Raw genomic sequence first — 23,712 nt, forward strand, 5'->3', positions numbered from 1 at the left:
GTCCTTGTAATGAAACATGGAGGTCAACCGGGATGGGTGGGGAGGGAGCTCTCTGGGGTAGTGGGGAGGGTAAAGGAAATGATGTTTTGTTTTTGGCTAGGTCCTGGTATGAGATTCTCTTAAACCTTCTGCAGATCTTTTGAAAAGAAGCTAAGCTTACTGAAGCTTTTCTGTTTGGGGAAGACTATGGAATTAGATACTGAAAAATCAATTTTCAAAGATTCTTTTCCTTTTCTTACGTACCTTAATCGTCATAATTTTCTTTTTGCTCTCTATTTTAATTATTTTGTGGTGCCCCAAATTAGCTCACTTTGGGCTCCTGACCTCATTGTCAGAATCCCTGGGTTTTGCATCGCTGCCCTCTCAGCCCAGCTGTTTTCACCAGGAACCCAGTTCTTCTATGACTTCTGCTCACTTGAGACTTTTCTTCCAAGTCTCAGATACTGGTCTTTGTATTTGAGACCTCAGGAACAGATCACTTTGGTTTTTAAATTGCTAGAACTGGCCAACGGCCCACTTTGCCTTAGGAATTCCCTAGTAATGGCTTCTTTCACCATAGCCTCTGACCTAATTTGTTGCTTTTTTTTTTTTAAATTGGCAAGCTTGTTTTTACTGAATATTCAGAAGTGTAATTTTTAATTTTTCTATTGGTAATCCACCACTGCCTTCTCAGGGTCCTAATTGTGGAAAATCTGTGGTTTGCTGAGCAGATAGTCAGCTCTCTCACAATGACAGCCCATCACGTCCTTGAAGACACCGTTAGGTGCCAGGTGAGGAGTATAAAACAAGAGGTAGAAACTGGGATAGAACTAAATTTTTCTGTGTAGGAAAGTGGGAGGGATTGAGAGGTACCTGAAACTGTCCCTAAGGGGAGATGAAAGCCAATGGGATTCAAAGATCTCTCAGGTAAAGGCGAAGGGAGTGAGGACTGCCGGCTGGAGGCTGATAAGAAAGATTTGAGAAGAGCTGTGCCTCCAGGGCTCGATGTGATTGTGTGGGTGTAAACACTCTGGCACTTCTCTCTGTGAAATCTTTGGTAAAATCCACTCACTCACAGTTTACTCAGAGGAATCTTCGTGATGAATGTGGAAAAAGTCTTCCAGGTTGGGGCCAAGAAGAAACGCGAAGGCCCTTGGAGAATATTTTGAGTATTATGTAGACTGTTTATCTCTCTTCTTTATGAAAGAAGAAGCCTGTACATAATTAAAATATCTAGTGATCTGAGGTTAGACAGGCAGGTCATACTCTGTCCAGAATGGGAGCTTCAGCCCTGACCCTTTTACGTGGAACCAGGAACCAGGCCAGGGTCCTGTCACACGAGTTCTGAGAGCAGAAGCTCAGGATGGTAACTGAAGTGTCATGGAGTGATCAGTTTTCTGAATAAAAAACTTCATAAACATTAAAAAGTTTTAGTGAAAAATTGCAGAAGATGTCTAGATATATAAAACAGAAATTATTGGCTGGAATTAAAGAGAGAACAAATGACTAGCAAAATTGCCCCATGTGGGCAGAAATACTGTGTATGGTAACTGATATACATATAAACTGGTGATTTTCACCAGTTTGTAAAATTAAAGTGTTTTTCTCAGCCTGATATAGACACCACAGAGACCAGGACACTTACCTATGTCCTAAGGGCAAGCAGATGGAAATAACTGGAACTAAGGCAGTCCCTTATCCCCACCCCACCTAAGGTAGTGTTTTTGTGACCACTGCTCATACCTCAAAACAAACCTAGCCAGACTGGGACCCTCGAGATGGCTCCATCTTCCCCATGTGCTTGCATCCCCTGCTTAGTGTCATCTGGTCCAACGAATGCTCTGAGGAACCAGCTATTGGGGCAGGACCAGGTGGCCAGATGGGAAGAGCTTAAAGGGCCCAAGGTTCTGTACCCAGGTGCTGTCACCTGCTGTGGGCGATTTTCAGAAATGACTCCACCCCTTTTCTCATGTGGGTCACCTATACCTCCCTCACTTTGCTCAGTGAAGACCTGAGGGTGGAAGTCCTGAGAGTGGCGGGGAGGGGGGTCTTGAAGGAGAGGAATAGATGGCTCATAGATGGAACTACTTGCTGAGGTGCATTCTGAATGGGGAAGATGCAGACAGATGCAGCTGCATGTTTCATGGTGGGAGGTGAGTTGCACAGACCCTATGGGACAGGCTCCTCCTGCAGTCTGTGAGCTACCCTCACCTCCAGCTGCATACCCATCTGATTGCTCTGAGCAGTGGACCCTGGGTCTCCAGTAAGAGTGTCTGAAGGATGGGAGTGGGGAGCGCCTGATCTGAAAGGCTGCAGTCAGCAACTCACCACAAGCAGGCACAAGGTTGCCTCTGAAGACAGGGCCATCCTCTTCTTGGCTGAGAGATTCCTGGATGACCCCCACTGTGCATGATGCTTGTTAGATTTGGCCTTGACCCTGCGTCATCTGCTGATGAAGGTGGCCTGGAGATCTGTTTGCCGTGTGGCTCTTCCCTGGACAGGCCCAGTGTCGGGACCCTGATGCAGGGGTAATAACACATAAATGTTTCCTATCCTCTTGATTTAGTTTCTTGACATTGAAACCTAAGGCTCTGATGGCTGGGTGGCTAGGAGACCTATATCACCCTGGACTCAAGCCACAGAGTGAGCTGTGTGAGTGGATAGATGCATGTCACTGCACGTATTTGTATGAAATTCTCATTGCCTTGAAATTGTATTCTAATCACAGTGGAGTTCTGCAAATGTTAACAGTGTTTTAAAACATGATTTCTAGTATTTAAGTTGCTTTTTTACCTTTATTGGAAAAATATCTGCTAATATATTACATTTTAAAGAAAAAAAAAACAGTATCAGGAGATTTGGAGGCTCATATTCATGTTTGGCAGTCCTCTGGCTTCTCTGGGAGGCCGTCCACAAATGACTTTGCTTTTGGATACAATGCTGCGTTCAAAGATGATTTTTACTGCAGCTTAACAGAAGTAGTGCTATATATAGAAATGCACCCTGGTCGCTCTCAAATATGTAGCTTTTGTTCAGTAACCAGCCTCCCTCCAAACTTTCTTACAACCTGAGGACCTTCCCTTTCTGCTGAGACACAATATCCGTGAAAATCAATACATTTTTATTTTTAGTTCAGTAGTTTTACCTCAAGAGAGCAGGTGGCCCAGGAGTTTCTATCAGGAAAGTTGGTTGCATTTATGTGAGAGTTGGATTACCTGACTTTGTGTAGCATTTTCTTCCAAAAAACAGTCTTGCTTTTTCTATCTTAGGCTTACCACATGTTTTTTTCCTTCTCTGGGTCTCATTTGGGGCTGTGGAGGAGTTGGCCAGTGGGCGATCCCTCAGTGCTGCTTCCTCTGTAATTCTGACTGGAGCGGGGAGACCTTGTCAGCAGAGATCATTCATCTTGTCTGTTTGGCAGTTGAGGAAGGGTTCCCTGCTGTTCCTCCTGGGTTTTTGTTGTCCTTGTTTGTTGTTATTTTTGTTTGTTTGTTTGTTTTTCTTGGGGAAATGGCAGCAGAAACTAGGAAGAGGGCTGTTGGGAGCCAGGGCTACGGTGCCCGTGGGCACTTCTCCTGCCCATTTGCTGCTCTTGGGATACCTCAGCCACACTCCTGGAATGTCACCATGTGGGCAGGGAGTTAGTCTCTTTTTCCTAGATGAAGGAAACTTCTCTTTCTTTTTCTTTTTTCTTTTTTAATTGGAGTATACTTGATTTACAATGTTGCGTTAGTTTCATGTGTATAGCAAAGTGGTTCAGTTATACATACGTATATTTCCTTTCTCTTTCAGATTTTTTCCATTACAGGTTATTACAAGATATTGAACATAGTTCCCTGTGCTACACAGTTGGCATATCTATTTTGTTTTTTGTTTTATTTTTTTTAATGCAGGCGCCAGGGATCGAACCCAGGACCTTGTGCATGCCAACTAAGCATGCGCTCTACCATTGAGGTATAGCCTCTACCCCACCTCCATTTTGTATCTGTTAATCCCAAACTCCTAATTTACCCTTCCTAGCCCCTCGTTTTCCCCTTTGGTTACCATAAGTTTGTTTTCTCTGTCTGTGGGTCTATTTCTGAAACTTCTCTTTCTGAGAGAAATCCTTGAAGAGAGGCAAAGCACTTTCTTCTCACATCAATCTTTTGAAGAGGGGTTATGATTGGGGCATTTTTCCCCCTCTCCTTTTCTCCTCTCCCAGTAAATCAAACTGGGCCAGGTACTGGAAGTGATTGGTCTGCATCCCTGGTACCTAGCAGTGTTGAGAAATAAGGAGTCTGGCTTTATTTACTGCTGATTAAAATTCCCTACATTCTCCTAGATTATATCCCTAAGAAGGAGGATTACAGCATCCATTTTCATGGTTTCTTTAGTAATTGTTGGGTTTCTGCTGGTATTGAAATGCAATAATATGGATATGTTGATGTTTGTCTGCAATAAATAGAAAGGATATAATGAAAGATCAGCTCCTGAAGTGGGTTTTTAGTTTGTTTTGATATCAGTGGAAACTTACTGGGTTTGGCCAATGTTCTTCTAATGACCTAAGTTTGAAATACCCTTTTAATTATCTAAGTTTCACTGGGGCCTGCAAATTAAGGGAGTATAAATAAATGTCTTGATGCCAGGAAAGTGATCTAAGGTATCCTCAGTGGTCTAACAACAAACAGTGTAGCTAATGGTGTAAAATATTACACCTTCTCATTTATTTATTGAGGTGGAAATTTTAGTTCAGAAGAAGTGTACCTCCTTTACTTGTGCTATCAAACTTAGAAGCCTAGCGCGCTTCTAATGAGGGATTTGTTTAGTTCAGTCACTTTTCTGTTTCCTGGAAGGATGTGTATCACTCCAGTGTTGTGTGTGACACCTAACAGACTATGTAATGAATATGAATTTAGAATTCAGGTTAGTATCCTTTTTTTAGATAGTGGCATTTATTTTTGCAAGCTCTTCAGAATTCAGATGAGCTTGCAGTGAAATAATACCACAGTCTATCTAGGAATGTATCCCATAAATGTTTATATTACGCTAATCTTAGACTCTTAGAATAAATTCATACTTAGAACTTTCATGTGTGTATGTTTTTCAGAAAGAAAAACACAAATTTTATTAATTTCATTGCCCTATATAAGATTCTTCTCCACATTCAGAAATAAGAAATAATCATTCCTGTTGCACTTGAAGACCATGTAATTGATAGTTTATTTCTCTTTTATGTGCTGCCCTGCTTCTACCAAATTCAGGATAAATCCCTGACACTGACATTCAAAGCCCTTTGCTGTATGATTTTAATAGAGTCTCATTTCCCTGCCCACAGGAAATCAGAATGTCACCAAACTGGACAACTGGTTACTGACCAAATGTCCTACCCTTTCCTGCCCTGGGATCTTGGCTCATTCCTGGAATGATTTTTCTCCCCATTCTTCCCGCACCTTCATGTTCAGAATTTCACTCATCCATCCCACGAGCTTCCTCCATGAAATGTCTCCTGATTCAGGAGGTGATTGGGTTTATTTATTCATTTAGTGGAGAGACTGGGGATTGAACCCAGGACCTCGTGCATTCTAGGCACGCACTCTACCACTGAGCTATTCCCTCTTCCCTCACTTTCCCTTTTGTGCTATGCATCATTACTTCCCCGGGATAGTGGCTTTATTATTAGTCTGCTAGGGTGACCCTAACAAAATACCACAAACTGGGTGACTTAAACTACAGAAATTTCATTTCTCACAGTCCTGGAGGCTGAAAGTCCAAGATCAAGGTGTCAGCAGGGTAGGTTTCTCCCAAGGCCTGTCTCTTTGACTTGCAGAGGTCCCTTTGTGTCCTCATCTGGTCTCTTTTCTGTGCATGCACCTCCCTTGTATCCTGGTGTCGCTTCCTCTTCTTAGAAGGGACACTAGTCAAATTGGGTAAGGGCCCACCCATATGACCTCATTTAACTTTAATTATCTCTCTGAAGGCCCCGTCTCCAAATGTAGTTATATTTGAAGGTCCTGGGGGTTGGGACTTGAACAGATGAATTTTGGGGGAACACAGTTCAATCTAAAACTGTGGCTTTTTGTATACATTGTGTGTCTTCTCTTTCCTTTCCTTCATTAGATTGTGAGGTATTTGAAGGTAGGTCCTGGTACACATGGGCTTATCGGATTTTAGTATAATGCCTCTTACATAATAAGTAGTTAATAAATATCTGTTCAATTTAATTTTAATTAAATCATCTCTTCAAAAATTTAGTGGAGTTATGTTGCTTTCATGGAAATGATCTATGGCCAAAACATGGTACTTAAAATTTCTTGCTGGATTTAGCCAAATGCTGCCAAGTAGTTTATAAAACAAAATATTGCCAGAATAATACGTAACTTTCTTCCTTTTTCCTTCAGACTTAAGTAATGCTCATTGTTCTTTTGCACACATACCCTCTTTCAGTTTTACGAACTCAAGGAGAAAATAGAAGCCAAGTCAGAACTTAATCCTTCTACCTTGTAAACCTGCACACGAATCTTTCTGCCTGTGGCAGTCATTCTCTGCATCCGATTGGCAAATGTTAAATAACTCTTGGGTGTAATAAGCCAATTCACTCAGCTCTCTGGGGCTAGTGACATCAAAGGCCTCATCAGCAAGCCATGCTACTCAGAATTAGATGTTTCTTGGGAATAATTTTGAAGTTATCATTGGTTAGGTTAAGAAAGTGATTATTCCAATTTTGAAAACCCGTAAGGTTCAAAGCCTTTCTTCCATTCTCCACTATGTGGATTCCTGGATGTGCCGTCAGACGTTGACATGTCTGAGGAGAATCTTTGCTGTTCCCCAAGTAAGTGTCTTGTTTAGCCCACAGCCTCCTCAGCGTCCCACCTCTGTGTGGCTGCTTTGTTTGGAGAGGTCTGGTTAAATTTCTCAACTTGATTTACAAGATCCTGCCTTGCTGTCTGCTAGTCTGATCTTCCATGTGTTTGAAATTGTCCTCGTCAGCAGTTTGGAATATCAGTCTCTGGGTGTAGATTAGAATGCACCCTCAACCTTTCTGACAAGCGGCTTTGATCAGAAACTTGCCGAAAAGAAAGGGGTATTTAGTGTGCCTGAAGACTTGTGTCTGTTCTTGCCTCGAGGTACCAGGTCCCATTAGATTCCATTGCCGCCTCCCAGAACTGAGTCTGAATGTTATGCTTTCTTCACTGCTGAAGGCTTTAAAAAAAAAAAAAAAGACACATTTTATTTTAGAAGAGTTCTAGATTTTCACATTGAGTTTTGAATTTGTTTCCTTCTGTAAGGTTATTGTTATGTTCTTTATTATAATTTTCCATAACTTTAGAGAGAGGTTGAAAATATATAAAAACTAGTAAATAAGTTAAAAAAAAAAAAACAAACCAGAATCTGTCATCTATAAGTTAATTTAAGCATATTTCAGATCACCTTCCAAGGTGACAAGGACTAGGAGTTTTTCTCCTTGATCACAAGCGCAGAATAATGTCATCAGTATGGTCTGTGACATGTTTCTGACAGTGACCAGTCTTTTCCTATTTTTTAATGATCTGGGAGATTACCAAGCTAATACTCTATAGATGGTAATCTGAAATGATGCTCCAATCCCTTTCTTGAGTCATGATAGTTACTCTTTTTTTTTTTTTTAACATTTTTTATTGATTTATAATCATTTTACAATGTTGTATCAAATTCCAGTGTAGAGCACAATTTTTCAGTTATACATGAACATATATATATTCATTGTCACATTTTTTTCTCCATGAGCTACCATAAGATCTTGTATATATTTCCCTGTGCTATACAGTATAATCTTGTTTATCTATACTACAATTTTGAAATCCCAGTCTATCCCTTCTCACCTTCTGCCCCCTTGGCAATCACAAGTTTGTATTCTATGTCTATGAGTCTATTTCTGTTTTGTATTTATGCTTTGTTTGTGTTTTTTTTTTTTTTTTAGATTCCACATATGAGCGATCTCATATGGTATGATAGTTACTCTTGAACCTGTCATCCCCAGCTTTACTGATCTCACCCCAGTTTGAGCCTATTTACTGCCTATTATTGATATCACACCATTTGGCATTGGGTTAATTATATACTATCCTATATTTTTCCGAACTTACTTTTTAGTATATTCTGCTCCCCCGCCTCCGATTATAAGCATTTTGAAACTTCTGCCTTCTACTTTTTATATTCTTTATTCCTTAGCACAAATTTAGAATACAGGAGGTCATTTGGATTTTTTTCTCCTAAAAAGTGGTACTTTAGACTTGTCCATTCTAAATTATGCTGTCCAAGATAGGAGGGGGGAAAGCAGACTTTTTCTGATGACTGATTCTCTGAGTTTGGTAGTGGCCAAGGTTAATTTTGAGTTTTGGCACTTCCCTGGCAATCAGAGAGCCAAGTTTCACAAGCTGTGGCCTACAATTATGTGCAGAGAAGTGTAAAGGTTCTGAGTTGGGAGCTTTCCCCCCTCTTCCTCTTAGAGGGCCCTACACTAATGATTAGTTTGCTAATGGAGAGAGCAAGGCTGGTTAATGAGGCATTCTGTTTCAGTGACATACTTAAAAGTAATTCAGTAATAATTGCTGTGTGTTATGATTCATATTCCAGAATACACAGTAGCAATAATGCATCTGTCGTGAAAGTACCACTGTAAGACTGAGAGGGTATTAACCTACCTAACCCATGTTCTCTAATGACCACAATCACAGGAGAGAATTCATACTGAGTCTTTCTAAAGAGCTTGCCCTGCAGCACTGGCCCTGAAGCACTGGGAGAAGAGGGTTGCCAGTGGGGTGCAGGGGCTAGGACTGTCTCTCCTTGTCCTGTCATAGAGCTCAGGCTGGTAGGGTGGGTCCCTCCTTGAGAAGTTGACCATGGGTCATGTCCTGAAGGGATGATCAGGACTGAGTCCCTGGTCTCAGAAACAGAGAATGGTTGTTTTAGGCTGTCCTTAGGGCAAGAGCACTCATGAATCGATCTTTTTTTTTTTTTAAATCCTATAAATAGACCATCTTTCACCAATCTACCCTACCCTGAGACTGAACCCTTGGTTTTAAGGGCCACGACCAAATATTCTGCAGCTCTGATTCCCCTGAGTAAATAGATGTCCTGCCCAGGCCAAGAGATGGCCCTTTGGGCTTTCCCACTGGTTCTCAGGGGCCTGGGGCTGGGACTAGAAAGGGAGGAAGGAGATGGTCTGAATTTGTAGTTATGACTTCTCTGGACTCAAGTTCCCATTCATTTTTCAGTACTTTTGCACCTACAGTCTAGTTAGAAAAATTCTACCTTGTTCTTACTTTCCATTTGCTTCCAAAGTTTGGGGATTGTGATCTGAGAATTGAAAACACTAATCATGTGCTATTTTCCTGTAATACTATGGGGAAAATGGGTATAATTCATAAACTTTAAAAAAAAAAGGAACTGTTTCATGTAACTTGAGTTCATTTTATAGTTGTTTTAAGTGACTTCTTTGTTGTCACAGGTGAACTCAGGCATGTGCACAAGTCAGCGTTATCAGAGGCAGAAGTCTAGACATCTGTGGGTTTGCTTTCTTTCAATAAGAAAGCTCTTAAAACAAAAATTGAACCTGTTATTTTGTTAATAACTTAAAAGGTTTTATTAGTACAGGGTAACTGGGATTCTTAAAGAGCCTAATCCATTGTGTAAATGTTAATTTCCAGCTCTCAGAGTGTTTAGAATGCTTAAAGGCACTTTTCTACATGTTTGACATGTATTAACTCAGTCATTCCTCATGATATTCAGAAGATAGGTACCTTACCTAAGGACTAGAAAATGGCAGGGCTGGGATTTGAACCCTGGCAGTGGGTTCTGGAGTTTTTCTTCTTAACCATTGTGTTGTGCCTACTTTCAGAACTCACCACGTTTCTAGCTTTCTCTGTCTTCCTCACCCACTTATCAGTTTCTCAGAGCCTTGCTCATTAATCTTACATTTACTGAGACCTGCTATTAATTAGGTGATGTGCTTGAGTATATGTCCTGTCCGCAAAAACCTCACCCTGGCAGTGGGAGGCAGATAACATAAACAGTCACAGAGTGAAGTGCTTGTAAAGTCAGGAAGTATCGCAAGAACTGCTGAGGAGGCTGGGAGGAGAAAGACAGATCCACCCTGGTGGGGGAAGAGCAGGTGCACATGAATCTTAGGGAAGACCTCAGAGCATCAGCATTTAAGGGAAGGTGAAGGATAAGTCCTGCGTAAAAAAGACTTTAGGAAAAGTTAGTGAGCAGAAAATGTAGAAGGTTCAGGAATGAATTACAGATCTATTTGAAGGCAAAAGAAAAAATGAGTGTACTTGCCAGTATGGGAAAGGCACAGAAGTTACGGTTGAAAAGTGAAGTATTCGAGTTAAAAATATCAAGGGAGAGGGTTTCTGAGGGATTTCATTGTGTGAAGAATCATAACAACAATAAATATCAGATTCAGCTGAGAGAACTGCTTCGGGTAGTTGGTGCTGGGTCATGACTTTTCAAGGGCTGATTGGTAGCCTTTGTAATAAGCTATTTTATTGGTACCATTCATCTTTTGACATAGAAGTACTTGATGCTAAGCAACTGCATGTAAAAATCAAGCCTTTCTTCTTCATAGCACATATTTCACCCCTCTGGGGACCAGAGCTATGACACAGGCAGGGTCACCATCGTCTTGATTCAAAAGATCCTTTGAGGTGTGTATTACAGATGAGTTTCTTAACTAGCATGTGAAATAATGTAGTAAATCAGCGTGACCTTACACTGGGATAATGGAGCTGAATTTATATCTAGGCACTGTCTGCCTGTGATAAAATTGCTTGTTAATTCTTAGTAGATGGTATTTTTTTGGTGGATTACTGACTGCAATAATTCTCTTTAGAAGTGATGTCGAAAGGGGAAATCTCACTCTGCTTGTTCCCCCTACCATATCCTTCTGTAACAGACACCCGGATTCAGTTCCTAGGAGACCCTCACGATTTTAACAAGTGCTTTACATAGTTGTAGCAATATCAAAACATTACATGAAATGCTTCATGCATAATATAATATTCTTTATTCACAGTTGGAAGGAAGTATCATAGTTGGCATACGTAGGTTTGAAGCACAGCTCATTTTCAGTGCCAGAATTTATTTTTGTTGTACTATTCCATGGAGTCTAAAAATAAAGATGTGATTATAAAATTAGAGTCTAGAATTAAGAGGATAGAAGACTATTTGAGTCCTTGCTTTGCAAATATTTATCAGTGTTTAATTTGTACAAGAAATCCATAGGAAAAACAAAACCTGTTCATTATTTTTTCATTGATTTTTAATTTTTACATCTTACCTACAATTATGTCAGTAATAATATATCAGTGGACTCAAATACCAGCAAATATGTTCATAGATGTGAGTGAGGGGTCGTTTTACCTGCTGTTGTGTCCACCCGGCCGGTTGTCTATTTATTTGCATCTGTTACTTTTCCTTCCTTGCACATACGTATTACGAGGTTTCTGGGCCAGCTTCGTACTTGGTTGGTTTGAAAGGCAAGTCTTTCTGATCTGTCTGTATAAGGTCTGTGAACCTAAAAGAAAATAGTGTTTATTCATGAATTCAGTCAATCAATCTATCAATTTTAATGAATGCCTGCCATGTGTTAGGATAGTTGCTTGGTGGTGAACAGAACTGTCACCTTCCCTGACCTCATGGAACTTACAGTGAAGTACTGGAGAGACAAGCATTGAATGAGTAAACAAACAAGTAGATACATAATTATCAATTGTGTTAAGGAATACAATAGACTGCTTTTTCCTGTTAAGGAGAATAAGGGGCTATTATGAAAGAGAGGCGTGTGTGTGTAGGATCCTACTCTAGACATGGTTATCAGGGGTAGTGTCTGCTCATATTTCTCTGGACTATTACTTATTTGCCTTTCTAGACTGTAAATGGTGATCATAAGTTTTAGGAATTTAAATTGCTCCTGCACTTTTTCTTTTTAGGTGTTGTGAAAGTATTTCTTGGATTATTTAAAGTTCAGTATATGTTAATTTGGGTTAATAGTTACCTTATTTCAAGTTGTGTGATATATTAAACTATTCACTGCTAAAGGAAATTACATATATAATTAAATTATATATATATATATATATATATGTAATTCATAGAATAAAAGATACAATTTCCTCTAGTGGTAAATAGTTTATTTTTGAGAGAATTTGAGTAGAGGAACATGGATTATCTTTGTATTTTTTTTTTAGCACTTTTAATTTTGGCATTTGCTCATATTTAAGCAGTTTCTAATAATTTTGCTGGATGGAAACATTTGAGACACAGATGGAAGAGAAGGAAAGCATTTTGCAAAAGAGCATACTAATTGTATGTAATAAACTGCTGGTTATATAACAAAATTTCCATGCTGAAATACACAATGGAATCTTGAGTTCCGCCCCAAATGTTCAGCTTCCTATGGGCAAACTTCTGCTGTCCTAATTGCTGTTAGAATGGGGAGTTAGTCTGGCATTCTGACATTTAACATCTCCTCCTGCATCTCGGCTTAATGATGATAAAGCCATTAATAAGCTGTTTTCAGCTTAGGTGGTATCCACTGGCTTTCAATTTATAGTCTCAGAACTTTTTGAGAGTTCTATTCATATGTTCACCTGTGTGATCACCATAAATAATACTGATCAGAATAGCAGAAGTTCAGAACGTGTCTAGTCTACAAAAGGCTGATGGAACCACCTGAATCCTCATCCCTTTACCTAGAGCTGTTTAAACCTTTCAGTATGTTCAGAACTTCCCTGAGATCTGAAATTGATCCTTTTCCTAGCCAAAAAATCTTTAAGAATCCTCATTTGGATGGCTTGATGACTTAGTACTGATTCTCTTTCACCATCTGTATTTTTCTGATTAGTTGCTTGGGTTCTGTTGACTAAGCTTCTTCCCTATTTCCCTTTGGATGAGTGTTGGCTCTAGTTGTGGTTATGAGGTCCTGTGTTCCATTCCTGTGCCCTGCCTTGGTGTGTTCCACCTGATAGGCATTCCATTTGTTCTGTATTGGTGCCCTGCTTTCCATAGACAGACTCATCCAGTGACTGAATCTTGCCCCTGAACCCCTGGGCCCCTGCCGCTGTGCCTCTCTTACACAGACTATTTACACTTCTGTTGCAACACCAGTTGACTTTCTGTTCCTGTATTTCCCAATGGTGTGCCCTATGGTCCATTGCTGGGATGCCCAGTTCCCCATCTCCATGCTGGCTTGGCATGTGCCTTTCCTCATCTTCTCACTGGGATCTTTAGCAGTCAGCTATATCTTGGTCTTTGGGTTTGGCCTGCACCAAATCTCACGCATTCTGTAGGACTTCACTGACATTTAACGTTGCTTTGGCTTCTGCATGGAATTCAAAGGCATTAGAATTCATTTTGGCTGAATAAGCATTTATTGAGCACCAACTGTGTGTAATGCTTTGTGTTGTGACAGAGGGATGAGTGAGACCTGATCTCAACTTCTAGAGCCACATTGTAATTGTAAAACTTGCTTCAGAAAGACTTAATTATATTCATGCTTTTTCAGTTCCAGACACACCTAAACTCATGGGACTTGCTGATTTAGTCTTAAGGGAATTTGGCAAAATGTTATATGGTTTCTTAAAATTTCTTACTTTTATTCTTGTCTGTCTCTACAGCAGTGAACTTTATAAAAATATTTCAAAGTAGCATGCATGTTTGGGAAAGAATGAAGCCATTTTTTGATGGAATTATCACTGTCACAATAGGAGAAAGAAGAGTGAAATGTTAACTGAATTCTCTATCCATAGGATTCATGGAGCTAAATAACTTCAAGAAGTGTAATGGGCCGCTTAGTTACACGTTCTGTCTCTTAAGAGATTAAAATTTTGGAGTTTAACTCCTTTTTGTGTCCTGTTCACCATTTCTCCTTTGATTTTCAAGTAAATCTAAATATTTCTTATGGTAATTGAAATCCCTCCCCCTCCCCCATTTCTTTCTTCTTAAGCCTTTTATTTTCCTTTAGCAACTGAAAGTCTATACATTCCTCCATAATTCAACATTTCCCTCTCAACTCATATTGCCTTTCTTTGACTCCAGCTTGTCTATGTGCTATATAAAATAAAGAAGCCTAAATTCAGCTTTCTACTTTTGAAAGGCTGATTAATGGCTAGAAAAATAGGATTTTTTTTTTTTTTTTTAGTATTGTGGATTATTTTTTTGCTGTGCCAAAGTTAACAATAAAGCCCCTATTTTAACCATTGAAATCTACTCTTAAGGGTTGGTCAGTTTTTAATTTCAGATCTTTTTTTGTTGCTGACTCTGTCATTTTCTATTAACTACAATGTATTTTTTATCCCTGCCTATACACTTTATTTTAATAAGCAGTTGTCATGTTTCTGTCTTTCAAGATAATTACAACTAAGCTGGTGTAATTTACCAGGGGTTATTTTCTAAGTTGCAATACTGATAGAGCCTGGAGATTCCCCTGGTGTAAACTCAAAATCTTTGGAAGAAATTTTGATTTAAAATGATTTGTATTTCATAAGGCTATCATTTTGGAGGGACTGGGTCTTGCTGAAATGCAGCTCTGTTTCTCATAGTCCCATTTCATCTGTATAGCTTGTCACTGTGTCACAAGAGAAAATCCACTATGTCTCATCCCTGAGCCCTGACCTGATATTACTTCATTTTTCCCTTGTGGTGGGTGTTAATTTAACCTCTGACAGACCAATGTTTTTAAAGAAAGAAGTGTATTATTTTAGTGGGATTAAATAAATTATAATACTTTTTGAGAGTTGATATGAATGTGCTTTTGAAAGATCCTGTTGTTGTATATTTTAACATAAATATTTTCTAATCAGTTGTTGATATTTCCATGTTTTCTGCCTGCTTTGGGTAAGTCAGATGGTCTTATAATGTCTAGGCTCAATATCCTTTTCTAAGACAGAAACTAAATTTACAGTTTTTAAATTTCAAAAATGACCATTTTAGACAGTTTTTTTCTTTTATTTTTCCTATATTTCAGAGAGCTATTAATTTTTTTATACGGACCAAAAATCCTGATGGATCAACTTTTTAATCTAAATTTTCAATAGAAAAAAATTTAAAGGCAAGTTTTATAAAGCTAACTTCATATTAGATGGGTATAGGGCATTCTGTTCTTTAAAAAATTAAGACACTGGGTGGGGGGAGGATATAGCTCAGTGGTAGAGTGTGTGCTTAGCATGCACAAGGTCCTGGGTTCTATCCCTGGTATCTCCATTAAAATAAATAAATAAACCTAATTCCCCCTTGTCACAAATAAAAAATAAAGAGTTAAAATCACTGGATTTTTTGCACTGGTCTTTGAGGTGATATATTATAGTAATAAGAGTTTCCTTACAGAAAGGTGGTTTTGCTTATACAGCATTTCACATTTAAAAGAAACAACATCTTTGCTGACTACCAGCTCTACTGCAGGAATGTTTTAAAACAGAACATTCCTGCTTCTTAGAATTGTTGGCCCACATGAATCTGTAAGGGGCGTAGTCATCGCTAGACTTCAAAGCAGTAACATTCATAGAATTTTTTTCCCGTTTTGAAACTTGTGATGACTTTTCATTTAATCTGCATATTAAGTCATAGGTTATTTTTGAGAACAGGATATTAATGATGGTTTGCAGACCAACTTAAATGATACTTTAAAAAAATTAGTTGCCCAGAGAGAATTAATTACACTGTTATTAAAGAACAGTGATTTGTGGGGCGTAGGAGATGGAAGGGGCATTGAGAGAAGAGAGCACATGCAAAAGGAACCGCTTAATGTTTATTTGTGATCAGGTGACCGTTAAGCAATTCCTAGATAACAGTGTACCCACTTATATCCTTTCAAGTAACAGTGTAACTATCTTCCTATTAAGAATTCAGCTACACACCTTCGCTGTGTTTGGGTTACATTATTTTCTGCCTTCTGATATAATTATCTCCACATGTGTTCAAATATTCTATAATAACATCAATGTGGGAAAGATAGAAATGATAAATCCTTTGTTGTTAAACTGGGGTTTGATTCCTCAGGACACCTTGACTTTCTAGGCTGGTAGGAATTTCAGTATTCTGTTCCCACTTCTCCCCAAATGCCTGCTGAGAGCAACACCTCTTTGACATCCTGAAGTGTGCAGAGGTGTAATTTACTGGTACCCAGAGCCTGCTGTCTGTGCTTTTTATTCCGTCGTCTTGGGGAAGGAGGACAGTGCAGTTTCAAAATTGGAATTGTGATTATGGTTTTCTGATCTATTGCTGCCTGTTGGGTAGGTTAAAAAAAGCAAAGGAAGGGAAGTTTAATGCAAATCACAGTCTCTTTGAGGCTGGGTCATCTTTAGCTGTTTCACACTGCCATAGCCTTTGGAGAAAGTGTTTTTCACTTGAGTGCAGTTAGATGTTGCTTTGAAGAGACTTCTGGGCACATGGGGCTGAGAGTCCTCCTGTAGGTTCAAGGACAAGCCAGAGCCCAGATTCTTCCTGCTCAGGTGGAAGAAAACTGTCACTCCCTTGGCTAGAGTCCTCTGATCCTTGACACCAAAAGTGTGCCCAAGTCATTTCTCCAGGGAGCTGTTTTGTTGACATGTAATTGAATTTTAACATTTTCATCTGTTGAGAAGTATAGATAAAAATATCTCACAGGGTTGTTGAGGGGATTAAAACATAAAATGTGATAACTCGAAATAGTGCTTCGTACCTGGTAAGCACACAGTAAATGTTCATTTATTTCCTTAGAGATGACAGACCAGTGGAGCACACATACTCTGTGGTGGTTGAATATGAGGCAGAATGTGAATATTTACAATGTGTTAAGCAAGAAATAGTTCATGCCAATCCCCAGCATCTTCATTTGTTAAACAAAGTTACTGCACAACCAGCCTTAGTGAGGATGCCGGGTGTTAGAGAGCAGAGCTGAAAGTGGACCTGACTCTGTTAACAACACACACACAGAAACCTTTAGCTGTTTGCTTGCTGAGTGTTTTTTTGTTGTTGTTGTTGTTGTTGTTCTTTTTTGGGTGAGTCACTGAGAGCATCCCACCTAGGACAGAGTGCAGCTTGGCTTGCTGATGTGATCAAAAGGGAGTGGGCGGAGATAAGGCTGATTAGGTTGCTCTGCTGATACTCATAGATAACAAGCTTATGAAGTGGACTTTATAGGTTTGATGCTTTTCAGTCCTTGATGCCTTCAGTGCCTCCTTTTTAAAAATACTACTACCTTTTTTTTTTTTTTTTTTTGGTCAGGAGATGGGGAGGTAAATAGGTTTATTTATTTATTTATTTAATGGAGGTATTGGGGATTGAACCCAGGACCGCATGCGTGCTGAGCTACCACTGAGCTTTACCCCTCCCCACCAAATGGTGATGCCTTCAGAAGGTGCAGGAAAGATTCTGGGTGTCAATTATGGATCTACCATTCATTTCAAATCTCAGGATCATGTACATTGTTAACTGGGGGTTTGAGGGCTGGAGCTTTCTCCTCTAGGTGAAGAAAGACCTGAGAAATGTAAGTCATGAATATCTTCTGCTCTTTTCAGGGCTGTGGAATGTGTGATGGTGGTGGAGATTACCTAATTGATCATATATACACAGGTATTCTTAAATTCGAGTAAACCTAATTTGCAGCTCTGAAAAGGGAGGAAGGGTGATAGAACTCTCATTTCAAAGATCAATCTTCTAGAGCTACCCTGTCCAGTAGAAATAAAATGCCAGTCACACATACTATTTTAAAATGTTTAGTAGCTCTGCTAAAAAGTTTAAAAAGTACTAAAAGTAAAAAAGGTGGAATTAATTCTGAGACTATTTAACCCAATATGTTCAAAATATTATCATTTCAATATAAACTGACATAAAAATTTAGGTGTTCTGTATTCTTTTTTTGGAATCAAGTCTTGAAAATCCAGTGTGTCTTTGACATTGCCAGCATATAACAGACACCCTTAGCACCCACTACTTGCCAGACATGTTGTAAGCTCTTTAAGTGCACTTAACCTATTTAATCCCTTCAGTCACCCTAAGTGGTAGATACTAGTATTATTCCCATTTTATAAATGAGGAAAGCGAGACTCAGAGAAGTTAAGGAACTTGCCTAAGGTCACAGAGCAACCAAGTAGCAAAGCTAGGATAGTCTCAGGCAGTCCAATGTGTGATGTTAACTAGCAGGTTCGCCTGCCTCAGTTTAATAACGATCCTTTGGAGTAGGAAACTGAATAAGTGGAAATTTGCAGTTGAGAAGAGAGGTCAATACTGGAGACTGACAGCATCTCAGCTGGCTTCTTGGGATGTAAAAATGAAATGGTTTACCACAGCCCTGGTGTGGTGAGCTGTCTTGTCTGCACCACAAAATGTAGAACTGAGAAGCCTAAGAGTTTCCTCTTTGTTTTTCTGACTTTTCTTCCTTCTTGCACAGGGTTTAGCATGCAGTGTTCCTCATTGAAATCCTGTCTTTTTTGAATTTTTTTTTCCTCTGGGAGTGGTGGTGGCGGTGGTGGTGGTGGTGGTGGTGGTGGTGGTCGTGGTGGAATGTTCCCATCCTCCTGAGTGCTTGCTTTCCTGTCCCTGGTGCTACTGACCATGTAAACAGTGACAAAACTCCCATTCTCATTTTTGAGTACAATTTAATTCCCCTGCATGTGCTTCATTCATTCACAGTTAACATTTAATGAGCTTGGGCAGTCTGGCATGGATTCAGAGTAAACCCTGTCCGAATCAGTTAGCTGTCACTTTGGAGCTGGGTTTTATTGACACTTGACATGCCCAAGTTGACTTGAGAAATTGCATCTGTTACCACATCCTTATTCCTGACCCTAATGGGGAAGCTGATATTTGCCAGATTTTTAGTGACCACAAGTTTAACAAGAGGAACCTGTGTCTTTTACCCTCCTGTTTCCCCACAGCCTTGGACTGGTGAGGAGAGAGTAGGGACTCAATGAGTATTTATGAAATGAATCGGTCTTCTCTGTTTGAAGTTAAAAAAAAAAATTGTTTCATTGATTCTCTTGTTATAGAAAGCGCAACTTTTCCCCACCTTAGCTATTTAATCCAAAGCTATAATTTTAAAAAAGAAGAAAGAAATGAGAGAGGCAGGCAGGTAAACACTAACTGAAACATATTAACAGTCTCCATATCTAAACTGTTAGCGTGGATTAGTTTTTCTTGATTTCCCTTTCAATCTTATTTTGGAAATTTAAACACATATGTTTTCAAAAGTAGCAAAATGCATCTTCATGTATTTTCTGAACTTCAAGAATTAGCCACATTTTGCCAGTCTTACTTATCTAATATCACAACATGTTCTTTCTTTTTTTTTTCCCCCTGTTTCTGGAGTATTTTAATGCAAATCCTAGATACCATGCCATTTGTACCTCACAATTCTTCAGTATGCATTTCTAACTGAGAATGACTATTTGTTAAATACTAATGATTATTCATCATTATACCTAATACAATGAACATTAATTTCAAGCTTTAATATAACAGTCCATCCAGTTTTTATAGTTATTCCCTGTCTCTGTCCCAATTCAGGATCTAAATAGAGGCCACATTTTGCAGTGGTTATTGGGTCTCTTATATCTTTTAGTCTGTTACTGTTCTTCCCTCCCCTGCTGTTCTGGGTTTTTTTTTTTCCCCATTTTGCCATTGATTTGTTGGCACAATGAGCTTTTTTGTTGGTTCAGATGTGCCGTGTTTTGAGTTTGGCTGATCGCTGTGTCATAGTGTGTGTTACCCTTTCCCTGGTTCTCTGTAACTTGTATTTTCTGTCAGTTGGATATTAGGTCTAGAGACATGATTAGATTCTGCCCTGTTTGTTTATTTCTTTACTTTGGGAAAAAATACCTACTAGGTGGTGCTGTGTACTTTTACCTTCCTTCAACTAGGACAGGATGTCTGGCTGTCCCTCCTTCACTGGTACCACTCGAGGTACATCCATCAGAAGGTTGAGATGCTGTCATCCAGATTCCATTATGAAGTTCCCCATCATCCTCTCACCTGGTGGACTTAGTATCCGTTAATAATCACCACCCAGATCCATTCTTTCTGTTGGGAATTAGAATTTTTTTTTTTTTTTTTTACTAATTCTGTCATTTCTTCTACATTTATTGGCTGGAATTCTTCTTCTTCTTCTTCTTCTTCTTCTTCTTTTTTTTTTTTTACTTTTTTTATTGAGTTATAGTCATTTTACAATGTTGTGTCAAATTCCAGTGTAGAGCACAATTTTTCAGTTATACATAAACATACATATATTCATTGTCACACTTTTTTTTTTTTTGCTGTGAGCTACCACAAGATCTTGTATTTATTTCCCTGTGCTGTACAGTATAATCTTGTTTATCTATTCTGCATATGCCTGTCAGTATCTACAAATTTTGAAATCCCAGTCTGTCTCTTCCCACCCCTCGCCCCCTTGGCAACCACAAGTTTGTATTCTGTGTCTGTGAGTCTGTTTCTGTTTTGTATTTGTTCTTTTTTGGGGGGGTTCCACATATGAGCGATCTCATATGGTGGAATTCTTTATAGAACAGTTCCTCCTCATCTCCTGTTTCATTACCTTGACATACAGTTTGCACAGAAGAGACAAGATAAATGCTTGATTCTGTCTCCATATTTATAAATTTGGGGAGTAATCACTTTATGTCCTTGCAACCTCCAATAAGGAGTAGTTAAATTTTTCCCATAAGTATTACTAGGAACTCATGCATTTTTAGACATTAGATATCTTTCCATCCTTTAGAGTCATTATACTTTTTGCTCAGATTGTCATACCTCAGGCCACTTTGACAACCTTGTGTCTTTTTGACAAAATCTCATCAATATTTGATCAAATATAGATTTTTAATCTCTGATCTTGTTCACTGATTTCTAGAGGGTGTTTGCAAGTACCATGTGGGCATCCTGACTATTTGATTACAAGTAGGCTTTTGGGAGTGGAGAGGGAACAATGGTGTATTTCTTAAATGTTATCATGTTAGATCTTCTCCCCTTTTGAGGAGAAAAGATTAGAAGGTAGCTTTGTGGTAAGATCTCGCAGATTACGTTAAAATGAAGATCCTGGAACCATTTTCTCACAGTACAGGGTATGAATAAGGGCACTGGTCTGGAGTAAGACATACTGGCTCCCAATTCCCAAATGACCACTTCCTAGCTCTATAGCTTGGTCAAGTTACTCGCACTCTTTACATTTCTGTTTTTTTTTTTCCTTTAATTCTTTAAAATGCAGATAGTAATAATATGTACCACTTATAGTGGTTGTGTGATTTACTTGAAGTGATTACAGCACAAAGCCCCACCACACATGGGAAATGTTCAGTAAACGTTAGCATGAAAATGGTAGCAAGTCATGTCCATGGGATTTGGCATTAAGTCTGAATCTGTTAATTCACTCTGTGCAGACATGAAGAAGGATTTTCTAAGAAAACAAGGATTTTCTTTCATTTTCATTATTCAGGTCTTGAAATTTCCTGCATTGGCTTATTTGTGGGAATAGAAGAAAACCTTTTCTCAGTCCACAGCATCATGTGACTGTTTGTTATTGCTAGTCAGCAGTATAAAACCTCAGATGGAAGTATATTAACTCAGGGTCCAGTATAACTGTTCAGCAAAGCTAAGCAGACTTTATTTAAAGAAAGTGCTTGTTCTCTTTTTCTGGACACACAACTCAAAAGAACTATGCATCACACTGTTAAGTAGTGGCTTTGGGATGCTTTTCATAAAAACGAGTTTTCCAGTCAGTTGAAAGTTACTCTCTTCAAATGCTAAACATTAACATATTTTCATAGCTTCTGATAAAAAATTTTACTAAAAATGTAATGGCATTAAGCAGAGGCAACTTAAACATCTTGTAACCCTTTCTGAATGCATCAGACAGCTATTGCTATGTAACAGATAATCCTACAACTCAGTGGCTTAGAATTATTTTCATTCATTCTCATTCCCCCAGATGCTATTTGGCCTGGGGTGTTGTTGGTTATGTTGCAGGCTTATGTGAGCATGCATTCTCACTGTGGACTAGGCTTAGGTTCTGGGGCCCAATCTGAAGAGGCAGCAAACCAAGGAAAGCTCTTCTCATGGTAATGGCAGAGATAAGAGGGCTAGCCCAATCGTGCAAGCATGTTTCAAGTCTCTACTCGTATCATGTCTGTTTCCATTCCATTGGTCAAAGTAGGTCATTTACTGAGCCTCATATCAGTGCCACAGGGAAGTATAACTCTTCTATGAAGGCTGGAAAGCAAAGAGTTTGCTAAATGGTAATCTAATTTGTCATGCTAACTAGAGTCATTGATCGGATTATCTAACGTGGTTTTATGTTATATACAGTTATTATTTAATAACTTGGCCATCAATCCTACCCTTTCAGCTTGTTCATTGTGTACCACAGATAACCAAGGCTTTTAGGAATCATTTTCAGGTAAGGGTAAATAAATTCCATATTAGGATTTAAGGCCTTCTCCTGGGGAGTGAAGCATTTTAGTGACTATTTTGGTTACTTGGTAAACTTTTCTTTTCTTTTCTCTATATAATTTGTTCTAAAAAGAATCCCTGATGTTGCCAGAAATTTGACTTCTGGGAGTAAGAGGGCAACTCAGTAATGTAGAGGTAAACCTTTAGGAAACAGAGGTTAATTCATTTTGTTAGAGTAACTGGGTCATGCACTGTGCTGGTAACTCTAGATTTTCAGATTCTAATCTTGTATCTTCATCCAACTCAGAGAACAACGAGGGGCAGATTGTCTAGTGTCTGGGTGCTTGTAAATGTAACCAGTGGGGATGATAGATATGAAAGCTTGAGGAAATGTGGTGTTCACATGTGAAATTCTTTTGAACTATTTTAAAATCATATTAATATAAAATTCTACTAATTTCTAATTATTTTGTCTAAAACGCATTGATGAAATTTGCTTTACCTTAGTGCAATCGATGGAGAAAGGCTTTATTAAAAAGATTAGTGTTATGAACCACTGGAAAAAAGTCCATTATAAAATTAGAGCATTTTTTGGGGGGTGTAATCAATGGTGATTATAATTAGTGCTAATTTCAAGTGTGCTGAAGCACACCAAAGCAGACCCAATGGACTTCAAATTTATAGTCTCCATAATGAATTAAAAGTAATGGAGTGTTTTTTATTTTAATATGTTCAACATTAACTCATGTTTTCTTAATTCGAAATTTATTTTTAACTTAATCAAACGGGTAGGATTTTACCATGTTTACAGAATTACGTATTTTTCAGATACATGACAAAAACTACCAGCCTCATATAGTTATTTTTTTATATGAAATGTCTCAGCAAGTATTGTGGTGGTTAGTATTTTCCTCGCCCTTTGATTTCTCTTTCTCTGTTTATTTTTTCTTTTTGGTATGTAAAGCCTTAAATGTAGTAAATGTAATATATCTAAGTGGGAGAGAGAGGTGAAGTTGCCACTATCTGTAAGTGCCTTCCTGTCTCTGTTAGCGAAGGTTAATTTAACAGTACATTCTCCTTAGGCTTTTTAGATTCTTACAGGGAGAAGAAAGAATTTTATAATAAACTACAATTATGATGTTTGATTTGATGGGAAATCCCAGCCTGCTCGGGAGTTTCTAATCCTGTTACCCCTTGGTAGAGAGAAAAAGGTAGATTTTGTACCACAGAAACCTCTACCCCTATTTCTAGCCATTTGTCTTTTGTCTGTGACTTTCCTTTAGAATTTTCAACCCCTGCCTGGTGGGTTCTCGGTCTTCCAGACCCACAGAACAGGGTGTGGTGGTGGCTGTTACT

The 23,712-nt window shown here is 38.8% G+C and overlaps 1 protein-coding gene and 1 non-coding gene across 4 annotated transcripts in view; one reads left to right on the top strand and one right to left on the bottom strand.

The window, feature by feature from the left end:
* DOCK4 (dedicator of cytokinesis 4) overlaps positions 1 to 23,712 on the top strand; it is a 405,833-nt gene that overhangs the window by 81,019 nt on the left and 301,102 nt on the right. For 2 of the 3 annotated variants that reach the window (XM_031455219.2, XM_031455221.2), the window contains exon 1: positions 17,457 to 17,550. The exons of the other annotated variant lie outside the window; for it this stretch is intronic. In XM_031455219.2, coding sequence (XP_031311079.1) covers positions 17,472 to 17,550 — 79 coding nt within the window. In that variant the 5' untranslated portion in view covers positions 17,457 to 17,471. Of the gene's footprint in view, positions 1 to 17,456; positions 17,551 to 23,712 lie in introns of those variants that run through there. 3 annotated transcript variants of the gene reach the window in all.
* TRNAS-AGA (transfer RNA serine (anticodon AGA)) lies at positions 5,503 to 5,575 on the bottom strand. Its single transcript has one exon. It is a non-coding gene; the product is annotated as a tRNA-Ser (tRNA).

This window comes from Camelus dromedarius, chromosome 7 (assembly GCF_036321535.1).
Source record: "Camelus dromedarius isolate mCamDro1 chromosome 7, mCamDro1.pat, whole genome shotgun sequence".
Classification (NCBI taxonomy): domain Eukaryota; kingdom Metazoa; phylum Chordata; class Mammalia; order Artiodactyla; family Camelidae; genus Camelus; species Camelus dromedarius.